The sequence below is a fragment of the Diospyros lotus genome, chromosome 5 (genome assembly GCF_014633365.1).
Source record: "Diospyros lotus cultivar Yz01 chromosome 5, ASM1463336v1, whole genome shotgun sequence".
In the NCBI taxonomy this organism is placed as follows: domain Eukaryota; kingdom Viridiplantae; phylum Streptophyta; class Magnoliopsida; order Ericales; family Ebenaceae; genus Diospyros; species Diospyros lotus.
This window is the reverse complement of record NC_068342.1, coordinates 11,894,694-11,916,368: the sequence shown is the minus strand read 5'-3', so window position 1 is coordinate 11,916,368 and position 21,675 is coordinate 11,894,694. Positions and strand designations below refer to the sequence as shown.

The 21,675-nt window shown below is 34.2% G+C and overlaps 1 protein-coding gene across 2 annotated transcripts; it reads left to right on the top strand.

The window, feature by feature from the left end:
- Positions 1-9,143: 9,143 nt before the first annotated feature.
- On the top strand, positions 9,144-16,160 carry LOC127801053 (E3 ubiquitin-protein ligase BRE1-like 1). 2 transcript variants are annotated; one of them, XM_052335868.1, is made up of 5 exons: positions 9,144-9,610; positions 13,674-13,835; positions 13,943-14,027; positions 14,771-14,833; positions 15,731-16,160. In XM_052335868.1, exons 1-4 carry the CDS (start codon positions 9,500-9,502, stop codon positions 14,803-14,805), a joined length of 393 nt encoding a protein of 130 aa, XP_052191828.1. In that variant the 5' UTR covers positions 9,144-9,499; the 3' UTR covers positions 14,806-14,833; positions 15,731-16,160. The 2 variants fall into 2 exon arrangements, with proteins under 2 accessions (XP_052191828.1, XP_052191827.1); XM_052335867.1 differs by lacking the exon at positions 14,771-14,833 and having other exon boundaries at positions 15,731-16,155.
- The last annotated feature ends 5,515 nt before the right edge of the window (positions 16,161-21,675 follow it).

Below are 21,675 nucleotides of genomic sequence, written 5' to 3'. Positions count from 1 at the left end.
GGGGGGGGGGGGGAGGAAGAATGAGAGCTTTTTTATTATTTTAGAAGACAGAGAGAGAGAGAGAGAGAGGAACACAGAAATAGAATGAGGGAGAAGAGGTGAACGGTGGAAGCTCCTTTGTAATGTTAGTGAAAATGGCAGTGGCGAGTAACAGTGAGTGACAAAAGTTTTTTCCTGCTCTAGTTCAGAGGCTGCTTGTAGGGTGTTCAAAAAAATTATTGTACTGTGAAAATAGATTATACCGCACATCATCGTACCATATTACACGATTTTTTGGAAACGGTTTAAGAAATTTATAAATCGTGTGATTTGCGATTTGATAAAAAAATTTCGATTTTTAAGTGAACTTCCGACTAGTTTAAGAATATAAAAATTAAAAAATAAAACAAATTATGCTTCATGGACTTTAATACTTATGACATATTTTGAAAATATGATTAAATTTTTATTTTGATTTTTGTAGTTTGTTTAAACTATTTACTAGTATAGTGTTTTTTTTCTTTGTAAGAAAAAAAAAAGTTAATTTTAAAGTGAAAAACTCAAAATATGTTAAAATGATGAACCAAAAAATCTTTAGGCCCAATTTGTTAATCTACCAAGCCCAATAGAAAGCCCACTCAGGCAAATCGTGAAATTCGCACCATATTTTTCAGTGCAATTTGGTGAGATTTATGGAGATCAAATCAAATCATGCGGTTTGGAGTAATAAAAAATTACACATATGGTTTGGCATATTGAAAATGACTTAGACCAGTCAAATTGCACCATAAACACCATTAGTTGTTTAGCTTATTGTTGTTTTTTTTAATTATAAATTGTGTAAAATTCAAAAGCTAAGTAGCGTTTTAATTGATAACGTGTTTAGATAAATGTATTTTAGACTATTATTTATATAATTATGTGTTTGATTTGAAAAAGATGATAAACTATCAAAACTTGACAACAAAACTAAAATGGATATGTTGTTAAATAATAAAAATAAAATGTATAAAAATACTAATTTTTAATAAAATAAATTATAAATTAATGTCCAACTGATAAAATTATATTATTAAATGTTGATAAATTATATATAATTATTAAAAAAAATTATTAATACAATGTTTTATGTTTAAATTTAGGTTTAATTTATAAATATATTAAATATTTAATTCAATAGACATTAAAAATATATATATATTAAATATATAAATATATGTTAAATATATGTATGTATAACGTTAAAGCTAATATATATTATGTGTTATATATATATACACACACATACATACATATAGTGAAGGGCAAAAAGCAGCGATCAAAGTGACAGAAGAGGAGATGGGCGATGTAATGAGGCAGCGATGAATGCGATAGGAGGCGACGATGGATGTAGAAGGAGGAGATCCAAGCAATGACGTTGGTTTGGAGGTGGTGACTGATCTGCTAAAGGCAACAATGAACATGGCTATGGAGAAGGCGACCAGAGAATAAGATGGGAGATAATGAGAAAGAGTAAATATTTAAATTGTGTGAGGGCAATTTTGTAATTGACATGGTCAACGAAATAAACTACCAAGAGCTTATTTGAAAAAGTTGTGGGCGCAGCTTATTGAATAAACTACTAAAATAATGTGTAAGATTGGTAGCGTTTAAGTTCTTAAATTTTAAAAAATACTTGACAAAATAAGTCATGTAACTTATAAGTTAAAAGAATAGCTTACAAGTGGACAAACCGGTAAGCTAAACACCTTCAGTGGCTTTAAAATAGAAGACTTGCGGTTGTGTAAATTAGTAGCAAGTTGGTAGCATTTTTCTTTTTCCGTTGGCATGCGACCCTATATGATGGCCAATGATGGTTTATGTAAAATAGGTCATCTTCTATAAGGAAAATTGTTATATAGATTAAGAGATTGCTTTGCTTATTATTTTTTAATATGACTTTTAAGCTTTTCTACTTAAAAATTTGTGTAAAAGTTTAAATCTATATAGTATTTAAAGCGATAACGTGTTTAAATAAATGTACTTTAAACTGTCATTTATATAGTTTTGTATTTAGTTTAAAAAAGTTGATAAACTATCAAAACTTAACAAAAAAAATTAAAATAGACATATTGTTGAATAATACAAATAAAATTTATAAAAATATTAATTTTTAATAAAAATAAATTATAAATTAATGTCCAACTGATAAATTTTTTACCATTACATGTTAATAAATTATATACAATTATTAAAAAATATATTAATACAAATGTTTATGTTTAAATTTAGGTTTAATCCATAAATATATTATATAGAGAGAGAGAGAAAGAGAGTAGCAGGGGATGGAGATGACGGTGATGGCAATGACGATGGGCTGGAGGCCACAAAGAAGAAGATGAAGGTGACATAGATGGCGACAACAATGAGGCTGAAAGCGACGATTGAGATGGAGATGGCAACGAGAGAAATAGATGGGAGAGAGGCGACAATGGAGATGAGAGAGTTGAAAATATTAAAGTTCTTAAAAAGCAAAATTGTAAAATACTTTATCAACGAAATAACCAGATAACAGCGTTTTGAGAAAAGTTTGTGGAGAGTTTTTTTACAACGTTGTTAAAATAGCATTTAAGTTTAGTAGCATTTAAACTTTTTAATTTTTAACAAACGTGTAACTAAATAAACTATACAACATTTAAGTTTTGCTGACAACTTATAAGCGGTCAAATCGCTACCACTTTCTAGATCGGGTTAATCTCTAAACCCCATTTCGAATGTGATCAATTGTTAGAGAGAGATTGAAAAATGAAATAACTTTTGACATTTTAAAAAGTTTAATTACAACTATTTAATAGCAGGAATATTTGTTGATATATAAGTTTTAAACTTTCATATTGGTTTTTGTAATTTCTTAAAATCAAATAGGGATTTTTAAAAATTTACCTAACATTATTGAGAGTTGATGTAATTTCTTAAAAGAATAAAAGAATCCCTAATTATTATCAATTACTACAGTTCACAATAAATTAGTGAGATTTGAGTTCAGACTTGTCATTTATAAATAAAAGTCAAAAAAATCTATACATTAGATACTTTGTATAAACAAACTAAAGATTAATATGGGCTTAATTATTTTTTTCTCAACATTTACGATATTTTCAAATGTTGAGAATTTTTTCTTGTATCGACTTCATGCAAATGTAAAAATAAATGTCACAATGAAATTTTTTGATCTTTTTGGGGCTAAGTTCATTCTAGACGTTTGTAAAACACTAAAAATTCTCTTAATTCTTATAATGAAAATTCTCATACTTCTTATGGGCTTAAAACGTTTTAAAATGTTGAGAAATTCTTCAAGTCAACAACAAAATATTAGGAAGATATGATTTTCGTCGAAAGGAATGTGTTGCTAATGCCGTTTATAAAGTTATTTGAAGAAATCGATAAACTAATTTTGACTTTAAAAATAAAAGTGTTTATAGTTTATGGTTTAAGCAAAAACCTTGCTATTGCCAAGACGATTTCTTTCAATAATTTTGGAACTACATTAATGTGAAGGTATAATTGTTTGATCAAAAAAGATAAAGAAGTATAATTTTCTTGATATTTTATGATTATATTGAAGTATTAAATGTGTGATATTTCTCAAAATTGAGGATATCTCTTGAACTTTACCTAGCCTCGTGGATGTCCTTATAATTTACCTTTTATTATTGTCTTTGGTTTTTTTTTTTCCTTGATGAATTTTTATATCTGATAGGTTTGCTTATATATTTTTTTGTATGAGTCCTCGCATCTCTAGTTGTGCTTGGCGACGTACAATCTTTATTTTTGAAAATAAAAAGTTTATACTAATTTGTTGGTATTCTATATCGTTTGTGGATTCTAATGATTAGTTGATTCATTTGTTCACTATGTCGCTTGGTGATTTTCGTGTAAGCTATATATGCATTAAACTTGACATGATCAATATTTATGCTTAGTTTGAAAAAGAGTGTCAAGATAATTATGATTTAATTATAATTTACATATTAAGTAATTTTATATTTTGTATATCTATAATATATATTATTTTCTTATATATATGATGCATATATGTACGTAATATCCTGGACTCATTTGCAAAATACATTGAGAAATACTATTTTATTTTACCCATTCTATGGTGTTCTTTGTGAATGTGTATACTTAGAAAGTCATTTAAAGATATATAGGGCATTGTAAGTTTTCTTTTTTGTTTAATAGTTTTATCGTTACTTATGAGACTTAAAGCTTCTTTTTCCTATTTTGGCATCCATTGGATTATGCTCACTTTGGCGATAAATATTTTTATTTGCTTGAAGTTGGTGTCCCTTTTATCATTAAGAGATTTTTTTGAATTACCATTACTATATGGGCTAATAACATGAAAAAAAATAAATCTAATCATGTTTTTACAATTTTATCCAAACATTTCAATTTTAACAATAAATATTCGATTTGGTCAATTAGTTGTAATTTTAACCATGACCCAAATCCGATTCAAAAAACATGTGCACCCGCTAATGTGGCACGCCACTTGGTGTTCTAAAATATTTTGAGTGAGCCTCATATTGACACACGTAAAAAAAAATAAAATCCTACATTATATAGATATTATATATATATATACACACACACATATAGAGGGAAGACAAGTAAGAGATGGAGCGACGACGACGAAAGAGGAGATCGAAGCGACAATGCTAGGCTGAAAGCGACGGCCGATCTCCACCACCACCATCATTCACGGCGCCGCGTGTATCAAAAACCTTAGCCCAAAATGCCGCCCCCTCTGCTATTCAAAATGTCGATTTAAAAGTTTGTGATGCAAGGCGATTACGTAAGGATCAAGACCATAAACAGCTTGTGAAGCGGGTCTCCAAATCTCGACAACACAATCCTCGATAAGTAATTTCTTGGTTGTGTCTAGTGGGACTATGACTGTTGTTGATAGCGGCGAAGTGGTGGTGCTGTTTTGCTCGAGCCCAGACGTGATTGTCAAAGCCAACATGTTCATAACCAAGTTCAAGGTTGAGCTTAAGTTTTAGAAATTAATTGCATCAATCAAACAACATAGGCTGGGCTTGTCAAATCTCGTCATCGTCTCATCTTTCGTAGCCTTTATCGTCGCAACCGAGAAGTAGAAATTGGTCGCCACTTCCAACCCTACGTCGTCATCGTCATTGTCACTGTCGTCGTTGCTCCATCCCTTGCCCACATTTCCTCTATATATATATATATATATATCACTCAAAATGTTTTAAAATATCAAGTAGCATGTCACATCAGCAGGCACACACATCTCTAGAATCAAATTCAGGTTATGTCTAAAATTACAACTAATAGACCAAATCGAGCGTTTATTGTCAAAATTGAAACGTTTAGATAAAATTGCAAAAATTTTAAAAATAAAAAAATCATACTATGAACCCTTATTATATTTGTGTGGTTTGGCACATTTGGTGAGAAAATAATGGCAAAGAGTCTATAGGCATGAAACATTTTATTCATTCTCCTAATGGCGTTGGCTTTACTTTTCTTTTTCTATGGTGCTTCGATTCATTCCGTTTTTATTAAGATAAATTACATCGACACCCCTAAGGTTAATCAAAATATAAAGAATACCTCATCAATTTTAAAAAATTATGATCTCCTCTGCCATTAAAAATTAGGTAAATTGACCCCAAGCATCGTCATTAGATTGCCAGCGTGATATTGGGTTCTGAGTTTAATTGGACCCTACAATGATTTTGGGTTTGTCTAGACCCAACAATTGCCAGCAATGCCATAGTTAGGTGTTGGGTGATGTGAATCCATTGATGAACCTCATTGATTTTGGGGTTTTTTTAGCCCTGGTGGTAGAAATTCAACCATTGTTGGGCAATAGTAGTGATAGTTGGGTTCATTATTAGGTTCAACAATGTGAGAAAAAAAAAAAAGAGAACAGAAAAAATAAAAGAAGAGGAAAAGCCATTGCCACTAAGGAGAAAGGAAGGTATTTTGGGTTTTATATACAATTTAATAGTGATTATCTAAATGCATGAACTAAATTGAGTTAAAATTTTAACCTTATGAAAATTATTATAATTTCTAAAACTTAAGGAGACGTCCCTTGAACTTTACCTAATCTTATGGGGTGTTCGTGTAATTTATATCTTTTATTATCATATTTATTTTCTTAATAAATTTTCAAATCTACTAGGTTTACTTATATCATTTTATAAAGATTTCTACTTCTTTGACAATGATTGATGATATATAATCAATCTTTAATTTTGAAAAAAAAAAAAAAACTCTCTAGTTATTTTAATTGTTTTATTTATATTTGTAGGTCTTATATTTATAATAGATTGTTATGTTGTTCGTGTCGAATAACATAAGATTTGTTCAATACGGACAAAATTAGAAAAGGGATTAGGCCTTACCCCACCCCACCTCCCTGCATGCCCATGTCAAGCAACATTTGTTACCCGATGCTGACAATAGATCATTACCCTATAGTTATATATATACTTATTTTGTTTTATGATGCATGTTTAGTGGTTTAATTTGTTTGGATTTTAATCACTTTTACACTATATCTAAGCTTCTAATTTAAAAGTTTTGTTTTAAAGTTTTGAATTTTTCAAAAATTCTCCTAGCCACCCCCAATCAATAGAGTTTTTGACAATTTTATGATCTGTTTATAAAGAAATTTAACTTTAACATCCATATCAAATTATTTACTAAAATATTTTTTCAACATTTAAATCTTACGTAAAATATATATAAGAACTCTGGTATAAAAGAGCTGCTCACTTTTTTAGAAAGAGGGTATGATTGACAATTTTTTATAAAGAGGGGGTGAGTTTGTGAAAAAAAGAAAAAGAAAACTCTCGTCAGTGTTATCGAAGCGGGAAATTCTATTCACAACTACAATTTTTTCTTTTCGCAATCAGCATAAGTAAAATTTTAATTTTTGCTATTTACAACCAGAGTAATTACTTTTTACAACCATCTATATTTCAAACATACCTTCCAAACACCCATCTCTCAAAATCACCCCTCACGCACAACAAACCCTCCAAACCATTTCTCACATCAAACCACTGCCTTCTTGCCGTTGCTAGAGTCGTTTGTTTCGCTCGCCCTCTTCGCTAGAGTCCCTCACTTGCAGTCACCCATCATCACAAAGCTCTCACTGACGACCATGTCGATCCCACTGACAGCTGCGATGAATGTGGTTGCACATCATCGCACCCAAATTCCAAAGTTCGGGAGCTTTGAAAACACCTGAATCCATGACTTCGAGAAAATGTAATTCTCCTGAACCCATGAATTCGAAAAAAAATGATTTTTTCCTAATCCATGAATTTAGGTGAAACACAACATATATATATATGTAATATAATATTGCTCTATATATGTATGTAATATATATGTATGGCATATATGTATGTAATATGAAGTCATTTTTATAAAATATTGTTGCATTTGTAATATTATAACTATATATATATGCATATAGTTATAATATATATATTATAACTATATATTATGAGAAAACTAAAATTTTATTATAACTATATTTTATAAGAAAACTAAAATTTTATTATATACATATACATACATATTATATGTATAATATGTATATTTATAATTATATATTATATATAATTATAATTATGTATATATATTACATAAATTATTATATACATATATATTATAATATATAATATATTATAAACTATTACATAATCTCCTGAACCCATGGGTTCGGGGAATTGATTTCTCCCGAATCTATGGGTTCAGGAGAATTAATTTGGATTCGGGGTGCATTGAACTCCTCGAATTTTGGGGTTCGGGAGTTGGGGGATGTTCTGAACTCCGGGGTTTGGGGAACCCCAAATCGCCTGAACCCCAGGGTTCAGGGCATCCCCCAAACTCCGAATCCTGGGGTTAAAGGCACCTTAAGGATATTTTTTATTTTTTAATTAATCTTATTTTTTTAATTCATCCGTCGTGTATGTAAATTATGTGATTTAATTCATCTGCAGTGTATGTAAATTATGTGATTGAACTAGTTATAAATTATGTTATTTTTAAATATAAATTATATAGATGCATGCCATTTGAAATTATTTTAATTTTTAAAAATATTAATATTTTTTTATTGTCTTATATCGTTCTAGCTATTTGAATCCCACCGCTTAAGTTTCTCATTTGTTTGGAATTTACAATATTTCATCAGGTGAAGTGAATTTTATGTTGATTAAGGAATCAACCATCTTTTTATATTTGAACTGAGAATTGAATATATATATATATAGATAAGAAGAACACACTTATTTAATTAATAGTTATACGACCTCACCAATTTGAAGTAGTCGTCCCCCATATAAGAAGAACACACTTATTTAATTAATACTTAACAAGTTTTGGACCTCACCAATTTTAAATAGCCCCGAATCTTTGGATTTGGAGACTTATGCAGTTTCCCGAATCGAAGAATTTGGGGGATCCTTGAGTTCTCGAATCCTTAAGTTCAGAGACTTAAGAAGTCTCCGAATCATTGGATTCAGGACATATTGACTCCCCCGAATTCAAGGATTCGAGGCACGATAATTCTCCCGAACTCAAGGATTCGGAGGATCCTTGAGCTCCCGAATCGAAACGGGGCACATCGACCCCCTTGGACCTTCGGTTAAGGGACTAAAATTGCCTCGTCGGTTGATTCAGTGTGATTAGATAAAAAATAATTTTAGAGATGCAAAAAATGTTCAAATATTTCATAGACTTCATCTTCAATCAATTTGTATTATTTCTCGTCGGAACATGAATACTTGTTATCTTCCTCGTCAAACTACGGCATAAACATTTGCGTATAATAATCTTCCATCACTGATCATAACTGTTAATTGGTTATGGCGAGGAGAATTGGGCTAAGCAATGTTGAATAATAGTTGATGCGTGATGTTCAGTTGTAGGTAAGTAAAGTGTCTGTGGCGATGGCGAGTGAAAAAGTTGATGCACGTGCTTGAGGAGTAATGGTGAGTGATTGAGTATCAACGATTTAAATGAAGAACAAATATGAGTTTTTATTTTAAAATATTTTAAAAATATTAAAAGTGAGTTACTGGGAAAAAAAAATATGATACAAATATAATTTTCCCATCGGAGAGGCATGCATGTTATCGCATTGATATGACAAATGTATCCTCGTAATATCGCTAGAACTCCGATTCAGCCATCTCACCACTCCATGCCACACAAAACCGAGATCCTCGTAAGATACGAGTTGGCGGGCGTTACGAATTGAACTTTAACCCCTTCTTCCAAGTTCAATATCTGGAAGCCCAGGGATTCCAAGTAGACTATATGGTTTGATCGGTTTGAATTCGGGTTTCTTTCAGTATTGTATGTGTATATGTTGTACGGTATCCAGGGGTTTGGCGATTGAGACCTGTTGTTGTGTTGTGTGACTGATCGGGATGTTCATGGAGATATAAGGGTACGTATGTTTTATTAGGGTTTATCTCTGATGGAAGACACTGGTGAACCAGATCCAGAGCGGCGTCACTTCAGCTCTTTCTCACCCACTGCCTCTACTGACAAGAATCGGCCTTTTTCGCCCTTAGATGCGAAAAAGGAGGTATAACTTCTCTGTCTCTGTTTCTGTCCTCCCCCCCCCCCCCCCCCCCCCCTCTCTCTTCTCTCTCTCTATATATATATCTAACTTTTCGACATTTGATTGCAATTCTAGATGGACTGCAGAGCGGTTCATTTTCCCTGGTGCATGAGTTTGTGAATTTGCTGGTTTGGGCTGATCAAATTGATTTAGGACCGCGATTGCAGATTGCTATCTTTCAAAATGTTAAATGAGTTGCTTTCTCTTGCTGAATGAATTTTGTTACCGGTGGACCGAATTTGGGAATCACGTCCTGACGTGCTTGTGGGTTGGAAAATCTTATGTTTCCTTCTTTGCATCTTCTGTCATACTGATGGATGGGATCACTCTTGGTGGAAGGATTGATTTCAGTCTTGATTGAAGGTGCAAGCTGAGTAGTTATTTTAAAAATCAAGCCTGGCTTAGTATTTAGTTCGGTTTATATGTATGTAATATGTATGCATATGTGGATTATGTCAGTGTTATTTTGTTGTACACAGCTTTCATGACATTTTTGTGTACGAAAATGGTTGCTTTAGTTTTTACTGTTGATTTTAAGATGATGATTTTGGTAGTTAATCAACACTATAGCGGGTCCCTTTTATAGGCTATCCTTTAGGCAGTTAAGGGTTTTCCTCCAAGCTCTCTTCGGTCTGCTTCTAATTCTTTTTCCGTAAACCTCTTCCGTTTCATCCACTTGTATGACATGCCTGTTTATTGATCTTCTTCCATTCCATCCACTCATGTGGCAGTGCATTTATTGATGTTCTTCTCATTTGTCCAAACCATCATAGTTGCATCAAACTAATCTTATCTTTAATAGGCACCATTTTATCCTTGTTACGTATGATGTTTCTAATTGCTTTTTCATTTAATGGCCTTACATCCATTGTAACATCTTCTTCTCATTGATGTTCATTTTGCACATGTTAGTACTTAACCATTCCACATTTTGGTCAATAAAACAGCCAGGACGTTTATCCATTTTATAAATGAAACATTTTTAATGTTCAAAGATTTTTTTTATTAGATAATAGACTGGATGCATTTCTTCATGTTAACCACTCGCCTTGATTCTTAGTAACATTCTCAATAAAATCACTTTTTGTTTGAATAATTCATAATATACCTAGATTGATATTTTTGTGGGAATCACTTGATTTTCGGGTTTTACTGTAATATTGTATTTACTTCTATTTTTTTCTGAACTTACAATCTATATATTTTTGGTTATGGATAGAGATGATGTGTGAGTTAGCATCCAAGTAATCGATCCCACCTAATAGAATTAAGGTTTGTTATATTATTGTTTTCACATTCCAAATATTTGGTTTTTGACTTGCTCAACTTAAAACTTGTTGATTTTAAGATGTTCCACAATAATTAAAGCTTAATATCCTCAACTTCTTTTGTCTGATCAACCAAGACAATATCACCCGGGGGTAGCATACACCAAGGCACCTTTTATTGGATGTGCTTTGTGAGTTCATCCATCAAAGAGCAAATAGATTTGGGCTTTGTGCATATCTTTACATAATTCCATGTAAAAAAAACCCTTTAGTATCTCCTTCACAAGTCCTAATGCACATCTTGACTTGATGATACATATGTCCTCAATTGGATGCTCTAGTGATTATTGAAGATATTACTCACAGAATCAGTTGTGTCTAGCATTTTATGGGATGGTAAAATCTCATTAAAATAAAAAGAAAATATTATCACATGACTATAAGACTAGCTTTATCTTATGGCACAGAATGTTGGGCATTAAGCATCAACACGTACAAGATAAGCATAAAAAATACATGACCTTTATGGTTGATGTGCAGTAAAAAATGATAGAATTAGAAATGAAACTACCTGTCATTAAATTGAAATGGTTTGTATTTAAGAGAAGATGCATTAAATGCAATTAAGGTGGTTGGATCATATGAGAAGAAGACCAATAGTTGCTCTCATGTTGTGTGGAGAATGGATAGATTGGACTAAGGTTTTAAAGAAAAGGAGTAAAGGAAGACCAAGAAAAAATTGGTAGGAATTTCTTAGGTATGATATGTGTTTAATACCCTTACAGAAGATATGGTCATAGATGGAGGTAACTGGATGGCTAGAATTCATGTGGTTGACCACTCTTAGTGGGATTGAGGTGGGTATATTATTGTTGTTGGGTATCTTGTGCAACCCTTCTCACTTTTTTGTGCTTGGGACGGTTGTAAATTGGAGGAACACCATCGACACTACAAGATGATTGCATTCATAGATAAATTGGAGAAGCAAGACAAACAAGATGATATATTTCTCAACTTTGAGTGAAAGGGCCTTGGAGACATCTACGAGAAAGAATAGAAAAATTAGGAGATGATTGGTGCTTAAATTTCCAAATTCAAAATGGGGGATGGTGGAAAGAAAAGAATCCCTAACCCATAGCTATACGCATAGGGTGTTTTTTGAAATATGTTTGGGGTATTTTAGGTATTTAATGAGCATATAAATGTATGACCTAAGCTCAGTCCAGCTGTGATTCATATTCGGGTTATGCATCTCTCACCGTACCCTACCCTTCACTATTTAAACCTGAGGTCTGTTCCTTTCCATTAGTGCTGAAGCTCCGACCCTGGTTTTCCTGATCAAATTGCCTTTATAAGGTTTGTTTTAGGGTAGCTATATCAGTTTTTGATTTTTCAGAAGACCATGGCATTCGTGCCTCTTTGCATTCCCTGTTTGGCCTTTTAGCCCTCTATTCCCAATATACCTTCTTCCGATGTTAGATCTGATCGTTCTGATCTCCAATCTCCAAGTCTGGTGCTTCAATATTTGATCAAGTGATTGAAGACTTGTTCTGTACTATAATACTGTTATTGTTTTTAGGTTTTAGGTTTGTAATTTGGCCTAGATTTATAATTTGGATTCTATTGTTCTTGTCTGAAGTTAGATCTTTGTTGATATGTGGGCAAATCTACACTGTCTGTAATCTGGATTTTGTTTTTGAAAAGAATGCCCCAGTGCGTGAGGCTTGCTGTTTTATGAGGATCAGGGGAGATTGTAGTTCTATGCAGCCTTCCGTTTTCTGTTTCTATGAAGAGTATATTTCCACAAGTAAAACCCATGGCTTTTCAATCACAAAGGAACCTTACCATTGCTACCAAGGCTTGTCCTCACCAGATTTTGTTTCTATTGGCCTGAATATCAAATTTTCTATCTAAATTGATTCTTTTTCCCTTTTTATCAAATTTATTTCTACAATTTATTTGTTAAAAAAAGACTTTTGATGTATGAAAGTGCATCAGATTTAGGGGGCATCGATCTAAGCATGGGCAAACATGCTCATGTTCTGATTGTTTAGTTTATTTATACCTGTTATCTGTTCTTTATATTTAACTGATTTGATTTATCACTTCTTATTTTATTCCAGTTCTAGTTCTTTCTCTCTGAATAGTTTTTCTTTGGAAGATATTTCATATTAAGTGCATTTATGTTCTGAAGTGGTGAAAGGTGCACATTTGGTGAACTATTGCTTATCCTAAAAGAAAAGAACAAAAAAAGATAGGGTGGGAGGCTATATAACATTCATCTTATGAATCCAGGGATACATTTTGCGTCTGGGTTACTTGTGTGTGCATTAATGTTTGGGATATCTTTCCTCAATAATGGATATCGGGAGGGATGGATATGACAAGCTATATGAAATTCATCTTCTGACTTGAAGGATACATTACTCAGTTAGTAATTGATATTGGGTGGAAGGGACCAATGTTGAAGAAACACAATCTACCAAATTTCTTTTAGTCATACTTTCACATTCATGCATTTGCTGTTATTTATAGCAAACCTGTTAAACTGTCTTAGTTCACCGTGATTGCTTACCCAAAAACATTAAAATCTTTGTTCAGTGTCGTTCTTTATTTGTTTAGTTGATACTCTGTCCACTTATCCTTGTTTTGTTGTTAAACTTATGAATCATCTGTGTTTTCAACTATTTCCTACTGTTTAAGTTTCTTTTTTCTAATATTGTGTTTTTATTTGTCTTTTGGTTTTGTTGTTCCTGCAGATGGATATTGCACTGCTTCAATATCAAAATCAAAAGCTTCGTGAGAGGGTGGAGGCTCAAAAAGCTGAGCGCACTGCTCTGGAGAACAAATTATCTCAACTAATGGAGAAACAGCAGGCATATGATGAGACCTTAGCAGCAGTCAATAGAGCTTGGGATGAGGTACCTTAGCTTGGCATTTTTGGTAAATATATTTGTATGGTTGCACAAGAATCTTGTGGCAGCATTTTTGTAACCTGTTTGATGGCTACTTCAATTTTTTCTACTAGCTGATTCATGGGTTAGAATCATGCTCTAGCGCTGGAAACTTGATAAATGTTGGACAAGAAGCTAACAAACAATTGATCCCAAAGGGTGAGTGTATCTATTTTCATTTAATATTTTATATACTTTCTGTTGGTCAAATGCATAATTATGTCAAACTGGATTGGTATCTGTACATTGTGCTTCCTTACCCATCTTTTATTCTCTTGCCAGTTTAGAGGGTTTTGGCTTGCTCTTTTTACTGTTCAAAGAAAACTTATAAGCTCTCTGTTCTTTTATGACTGTTGGCTAATTGGAAGGGCTTATAAGCGCTTCTAACAGTTTTTATTTCGAAAGCTGATACCACCTAGCTTCTTTTTGGATCGCTTATAAACAGTCTCAAAGCTTTTTTTGACCAAGTAAAAGGCCAAGATGCCCAGTTTAAAATCTAAAATTTCCATATAAGCTCTTACAGCATATAAGCACCTATATTTAAGCTAAGCCAAACACCCTCTGAGTTTTTGTTTAGTGAGATTGTATTCTTAATTACTATTTTATTCAGTGTTAGTTATTTGGAAACTAATCTGTTGCTTTTCTTCCGGATAAGGATACTAGATGATTCTGCAACTTTCTATGCATAAACTTTTAAGAGTTTTGGACTCTTTGTGAAACAATCATAAGGGCTTTGTAGGAAGAACATATGAAACACTGATTTAGTGGAACCATTTCTCGTGTTGTTTTGGCTGAAGGCATTTTTAGTTTTATTAGGTGGTAGCTTTCTTTAATATTTTTAATCTTGCTGAAGGTGTGGTTTTTTTGTTTATTCTTTGTTGGTTTCCTGTGGGTAATACTAGCCTCCGTCTGGGATTTTCTGTGTTCTTGGAGGTGAAGTTGCCTGTAGGCCAGCCATTGTACAGGTGGGTTCCTTTTGGTTTCTTATGGTGTGTATGGCATAAAAGAAATAGGAGAGATCTTGAGTGTGTAGAGAGTTTATTTTTTGTTTGAATTCTTTTTTGTGTGGTTGAACGCTGAAGACATCTTTGACACGGGAGAGAGAATAGCATGACATGCTACTTTGCCCTTTTCAACTTGTTCTTTGATACTTGATGGTTGTGATCATGCTATAATTGTGCTGCGCTAAGTAATGAAAGTTCTGAACAACTTGGAATGTATAATATCAACTTGAATTCGGTTGCGTTCTAGGCGGTATCAATTTAGAATGTATCATGCATTTGTTATGTATTTCCAGTGTTACATTTAACATGCCCTGGACCAAATGATACGCATTTATTTTTCACTTCTACGGTTACATTTTGCAGGCCACGTTTATCATTATATATACCACACGTGGTGCAATACTCAATACGTGTATAATTCTATCTTGTTTGACAGATCTATTACTGAAAACTTCTCATCAGTTGGCTAATAGAGATAATATTGCATTTATGAAGAAAAAAGTAAAAAATGCATTCTTCTAACAGAGGTGTAGGATCATCAAATGTACTTGTAACTTGATTAGTTTGATGAATTATTACACATAAATAGAAAAAAAAAATTAAAATAACCATTAGCAAATTTGTAAAAAGTTGTTGGAATTAATTTTATTTGCTTTTGTCTGTCTTTTATCTGTGAAATGACCTTTGTCTTGTTCTTGAACTGGCTAACCTAATTTCGCGTACAGAATTAGATGCATTGCTGCACTATTCAATCATTCTAAGGATCATTAATTGAAATCTCTATTTAACTATTTATGGACAAATTTAGTTTTCGACCACGTCCCTGCATGTTAATGGGTTCTCTTGCTAAATGTACAGCTTTATCTCCCCGTGCGGATGCTTTCTTGACCCGATTATTAGGAACTCAAAGCACCTCTGCAAGTAATCACATGGAGCAGATTGGAAGAGAGACGAGCACATCTGATGAGAAGTCAAAGTAATAATTGCACTTTGCTATTTAAACAAGGTGCATCACTCTTGTCGGTTGGCCATATATTGAAAAACGAAGTGTATTTATCATCGACCAACAAGAATGTTTAAATAGTTACCATTACCCTCAAACAAATGAATTGAAGATGAGTAGCAACATGAACAGGGTCTTTTGGACTCTCTGCCTAAAGGTTAGATGTTGTAATGAATAATATGTTAAAGTTATTTATTTTATTTTGGAGCTTTGTGTTGGATATGAATATCTGGAGGAAATTTGAAAACTAAGAGTTATCAAAGGTTTATGATTATCTAGTTTTTTTTTTTTTTGCCAAGGTGGTGATAGAAATCGTGTTTTTTTCTTGTCAATACTAATTTTTATTTCATTTCATTTATGTTGTGTCGATTTCAATTAGAAAAAATGACAACTAGGTGTGAGAAGAGAGATTGAATAAAATTGTATATTTTGATCTCTTGTTGGAACTTATATTGATTTCTTTATATTAGGTTCCAGTCTTAGATATCCGTTATTAGAAGTTATATTGTGACTAAATTACTTGATTGTGGAGCGAATTGGACAAGGCACTCAAAAAAAAGAAAGAAAAAAGAGAAGAATTAATAGACAACAAATTAGGTAGTTAAATAGATTAACAGATTTGGAATTTTGAAAATAAAAGATAACAAAGTCCATCTTGGAGATGAGATAAAATTTTAGAAAAGTTATTAGAGATTCTTCTTATGTGAATAAATTAGAAATATATGTCTTATCTAAAAGGGTTTCAAGGTTTAAAATCAGAGTCTAGATTTGTTGTCCTCATTTACTGTTCTCTTAACTATCTCTCCAATAAAAATAAGTCACGATATCAAATTAATACACATCACTAAACAATTATTATTTCAAATTAACGACAAAAAATTTAACATTCTTCTTTCAAAATTCATTCTGCAATTAATAGGAAAAAACAAATTCCTTCATCTTCTCTTCTCATTCAATTTTGAGTTCAAATCTAGGATTTTTTCAATAAGAAGGAAGATGAAATTGAAATTGAATGAGAATGGAAGGTGAAGAGATAATTTTTTTTTCTATTAATTGCAAAAAGGAATTTTGAAAGAAAAACATTAAGTTTTTTATCGTTAGTTTGGAATAATTACTGTTTGGTGATATGTATTAATTTGATGACGTGACTTATTTTTATTGAAGAGATAGTTAAGGGGATAGAAAATGAGAACAATAAATCTGGATTCTTAGAATCAAAGAAATACGTTATTTTGGAGTTATTATTATTTAGGTTTTATATGGTATTATTAGTAGTTTAATAAGAAGGAGAGATGTAGAACTTAAATATTTGAAGAAGCCTTTTCTTTGGCACCTTGCGCCAAAGCCTTTGTTCTCAATCTTTCTTATGGGCTCATCTCTATGTTCATCCAGTTGAACTTTACTTTCTTTTCTTTCACTCTATGCATCTTTTTCTCTTTCTTCTGTGGGTGTGTTTTTCTCCTCTATCTATGGTTCCTTCTTTTTTTTCTCCTCACCCCACCTCACTTTTTTTTTCTGTCTATGCTGTTTTGTTCTCTGTGAACTCTCTCCCTCTCTTTGGTTTTTGTTATCGTTATTGGACTTTTAATTATGGTTTTTGCTATTGTTTTTGGACTTTTAATCACATTTCTATGACTTGTGAATTTTTTTAATCTTGGATGATTATTTAACACATCATGTGACAGACAGAAATCTGAAGAAATTCCATTTAAATGAACCTCACGCTTATTTTTTCTTTTTCTTTTTTTTGGTGCATAAATTTTGATAAACATTCTTAGGCACTTTTTCCCTACTCCTAGGATAATGTACCTTAAAATATTTTTTTTATTACCCCTTTAAAGTAATCTGTTCCATGTATATTTGTTGAGTCGTTCTACAGGCCCGATAGACCTATCGAGTGGCTCATAGAAAATGGATAAAAAGATAATTTTGCCCCCGCCCACTTTGCAAATTTGCAAAGCGGACCACTACCCCCCTCTCTACTCTGCACGTCTCCCCTGCCATGGCCGCTGCCTCGCCTCTCCGTCGCGCCTCGCTGCAGTCGCCTCGCCTCTCTGTCATCGCCGCCTCGCCTCGCCGACAGTCGGCAGAAAAAACATGCAGAACGCGAGGGGGGGAATCCATGGGAGGGGAAGGGAGAGAGTAGGGCATGAGGGCAAAATCATCTTTTTGCCCATTTTCGATAAATCCATTGATAAGTCTGTCAGTCTTTTTAGCATTTTTCATACTTGTTTACTTATAAAAAAAAAAAATAGTTTTCTCTTATGGGTATGTTATGTTGGTATTGGTATCAAGATAGATGAAAATGCAAAAAAAAGTAAGAAGAAAAAAGAAAGGAAAAGAAAAATATTCTTATTTCTTTGTTACTTTCATTTGTAAAAGGACTTAGCACTTTGCCAGAGCCCTAAACTCTAGCTTCCAATCATAAATCTAAGATGGGATTTGGTAGTAGAAGCACCTAAGCCTGTCTTGTCTTAGCGTAGAAAATTCTTGGTGAAAAGGAGATCTTGCTCAACTAATTGGACATCCTAGGTCAGTCTAGGATTGAGAGCTTGAGCAACTCATTCTCAAAAGGGGCAACTTTATTAGCAAACTTCTAATTAGCAGGAAGCACATGTCACATAAAACAAGTTATTTTTTAAATTTGTTTAATTCAATCACTTTTATATAAATGGAGAAATTGTGCAAATAATTTTGATATTTTCTAGATGACTTAAGAGGATGCAAGAAAAATATGGCAAGTATTGGGATTGTGCTAAGAAAATGAACATGCTTCTTTATATTATAGCTATTCTTGACCTTAAAAGAAATTTTGATATTTTAAATACGATCCCTCTACAATGTATGAGGAAAAAAGAGTATTGAAAGATTATAATTAATTGAAAAAAGCATTCTATAATCTATTTAGTGAGTACAAAAAAGATTGTATTATCTTCAAAGTGGACACAACAATAGTAGTACTAATCAAGTGCCAACTAATACCTCTACTTCATTTGTTAGAAAGGCTATCAACTTTGAAATTAGTGTTGTGGAGGAATTTAAAAGGGTAAGAGACAACTCTGATAAAAATGTATTCAACAAAGATAATTAAAAAAATATCTAAATGAACAATTAGATGATAGAGGTGAAAGTATTTGACATTTTACTTAGTGAAAAATTAACAACCCTTGATTTTCTATATTCTCATTGGTAGCTCGTGATATGTGCTGATTATATCTATATCTATAGTTGCATGTGAGTTTGCATTTAACACTAGAAGATGTACACTTGATCAGTTTAGGAGTTATTTGACTCATAAGGTATTGTCAAATAATTTTATATTTTTCATTTATATAGTTTTTATAATATAGTATCATCTTTTCTCATTATATTTATTATTTAAACAAATAGTACAAGCTTTGAGATGCATACAATATTGGCTACAAAATGTAATGACCTATATTTTTACCTCAATTTTTATTAACATCAGCAAAAGTAAATTCATTAAAATTACACATCTTAAGGGCTCTAACATACATACCAGAGCATCAGCTAAACAAATCTAACGAAACACCCATATCTGAGCCTCTGCTCACACTCACCTCCAAGGATCTTTTCGGTCGGGAAAGCCCTGTATACATGGTTAACGGCAAGATCCGACACCACTAAATCTGCCCTCGAACTTCCTCTTCCTAAACTTGGAATGATGTTAAAACAATGTGAGCCATAAGGCTCAATAAGCTCAATTAAAACAAAGGGGAATCGATCACCACAACTCACATTAACAAGGCTCCCCATATTCGTTCCCCACGTCATGTCATAAAGTATTGCATATATTTAGTATACCCACATCAGGTTCCACAAGTTTGTGTGGCACATATTCATAATTATGCAAATGGTCATTCGGGTCGAATTCATATTATATATCGTGCATCGTCATGCACATTTATGTTTACATTACTTCTTATAACATGTATTTCCATGAAGGGTTCTGTCGACGTTTGATTTCGGCCGACCATGATTCGTTTTGGGCCGCGGTGAGTCAATCCAAAAATACCGAGAAGGAAGGAAGAAAACCCCTCCCCCCGATGTTCCAAGCGTGTACACCAGAATCTTTTACGTGGCTCGGCCAGAACGATGCCTAGTCCATGGCCGCCATCTGATCATTCTCCCAGAGTGGCGGTATCTGATTATATTTTTCTTGTTCTCCTCCCTTGCCCCTTATGGTCTCTTTGATTTCCATTTATCTTGAGGGGCTTTTACAATCTAGATAATATATAAAAATACAGTGTTTGTATAATGGGGGACAAATAGTTCTTACCGCCTTCGCAAGACCGGGAGTGGGATCCTCATTACGAGGGGCATGGGCTGTTACAGATAAAGTGATCGGACCCTACCTCTGACTTCTCAGCAGCTTTGCCGCTCATGCGAGCTGGAGGTTTTAGGCGAGCGACCTGGATGGTCCAGCGATCTGGAGGATATTTCAGGAGCTCGTTAGTCGATTGCTCCGAGCTCGTTGGGGGATTACCGGGAGCTCGCCATATGCTCGCTTTACGAGTTCCGGATCTTTGGTGGAGGCTGGACCTTCCTTGACGAGGTCGTCCGGGCCTTCTTGGCCTTGGGTGATTGGGCCGGTCTATCGGACCGAGTCTGGCCCATGCGGGGTGATGCGGGAAATACATATAACATAAGCCCCCCAGTTCGCGGCACGATCTTCGTGCTGGGAACTGACGCGTGCCAGCTGTTCTTCCATCCCTCCGACTTCTGTCCAATCACCTTAAGTCTCGTCGTTCCACGCAGCACGCTTTGTCGGCAGCGCATTTAATGCGCGCCCCTTCCCCATTTCTGCGCATGATTACACTCGTGGGACCCACAAGCTGTTGTGCGGCCGCTGGATGCAGAGCATGTGATAAGTCGTCATTCGATCCGACGGTTGGGATGGACCAGGCCGTCAGTATAAATAGTGGGGAGTGTCCACCCGCTTCTTCTTTCACGCTATTTTGAAACTCCCTCAAATCTTTGCCTCCCTACTTTCTTTTTTTCTCTCTCGAGGCCTCCGTTATCGCCGTGCTTTCAGACGTCTACCGTTCTCGTCCGGTGCTTGGTACGAGTCCCCATTCAGTCGTCAAGCGCAGCTTTTAGGTAAGTTTGTCGCGACTTTCTTCTTCTTCTTGTGAGGCCGTCCACCGTTGGTTAGCCGTCGGTGGTTTCTCTGGCTTCGTCGATCGATGTCGTTCTCATTTTTGGAGAAACGGCACGATTCGGTTTGTCGTTTGCTGGGCCTTTGGGTCCAATGACCTTAGGATTAGCTTTTCATGGAACACCGGGCTTGCGGCTGCAGCCCCTCCGCCCTAGGCGGCACCCCTTTTGCGAAGCGCTCGGCCTGGAAGACCTAGCGGTCGTTTTAGGGTTTTTCTTCTAGTTTCTTGAGGTTTGGTTCGCGACTTCCGACCTGACTGTTCTCTCTTTTCCTTTGTAGATGTCCGACCAACACCGTGGAAATTCAGGTCAAAAGCGCTGCAATTATATCGTAGGAGAAAACAACACTTCGAGCTCCGAAGATTGTCTCATTATGGAGGGCCAAAATCTTGGGGGTGCGAGCTCGGGGTGCAGGGAGGTCGCCGTCCCGACCTCTCGGGAAACCGAGCTGAAGATTCAAGATCAGATCGCTGGTGGGAGTGCTGATCTTGCGGTCTTCAAGAGATTCTCGTCCAAGGCCAAGCTTCACGAGGTGATGACTTGTGCTCAGGAGTTTCGTCTCCCCAGGACCTGCCGAGTATACATCCCTGCATCGAGCTCCCATGCAGCCTACCCGCCAGCC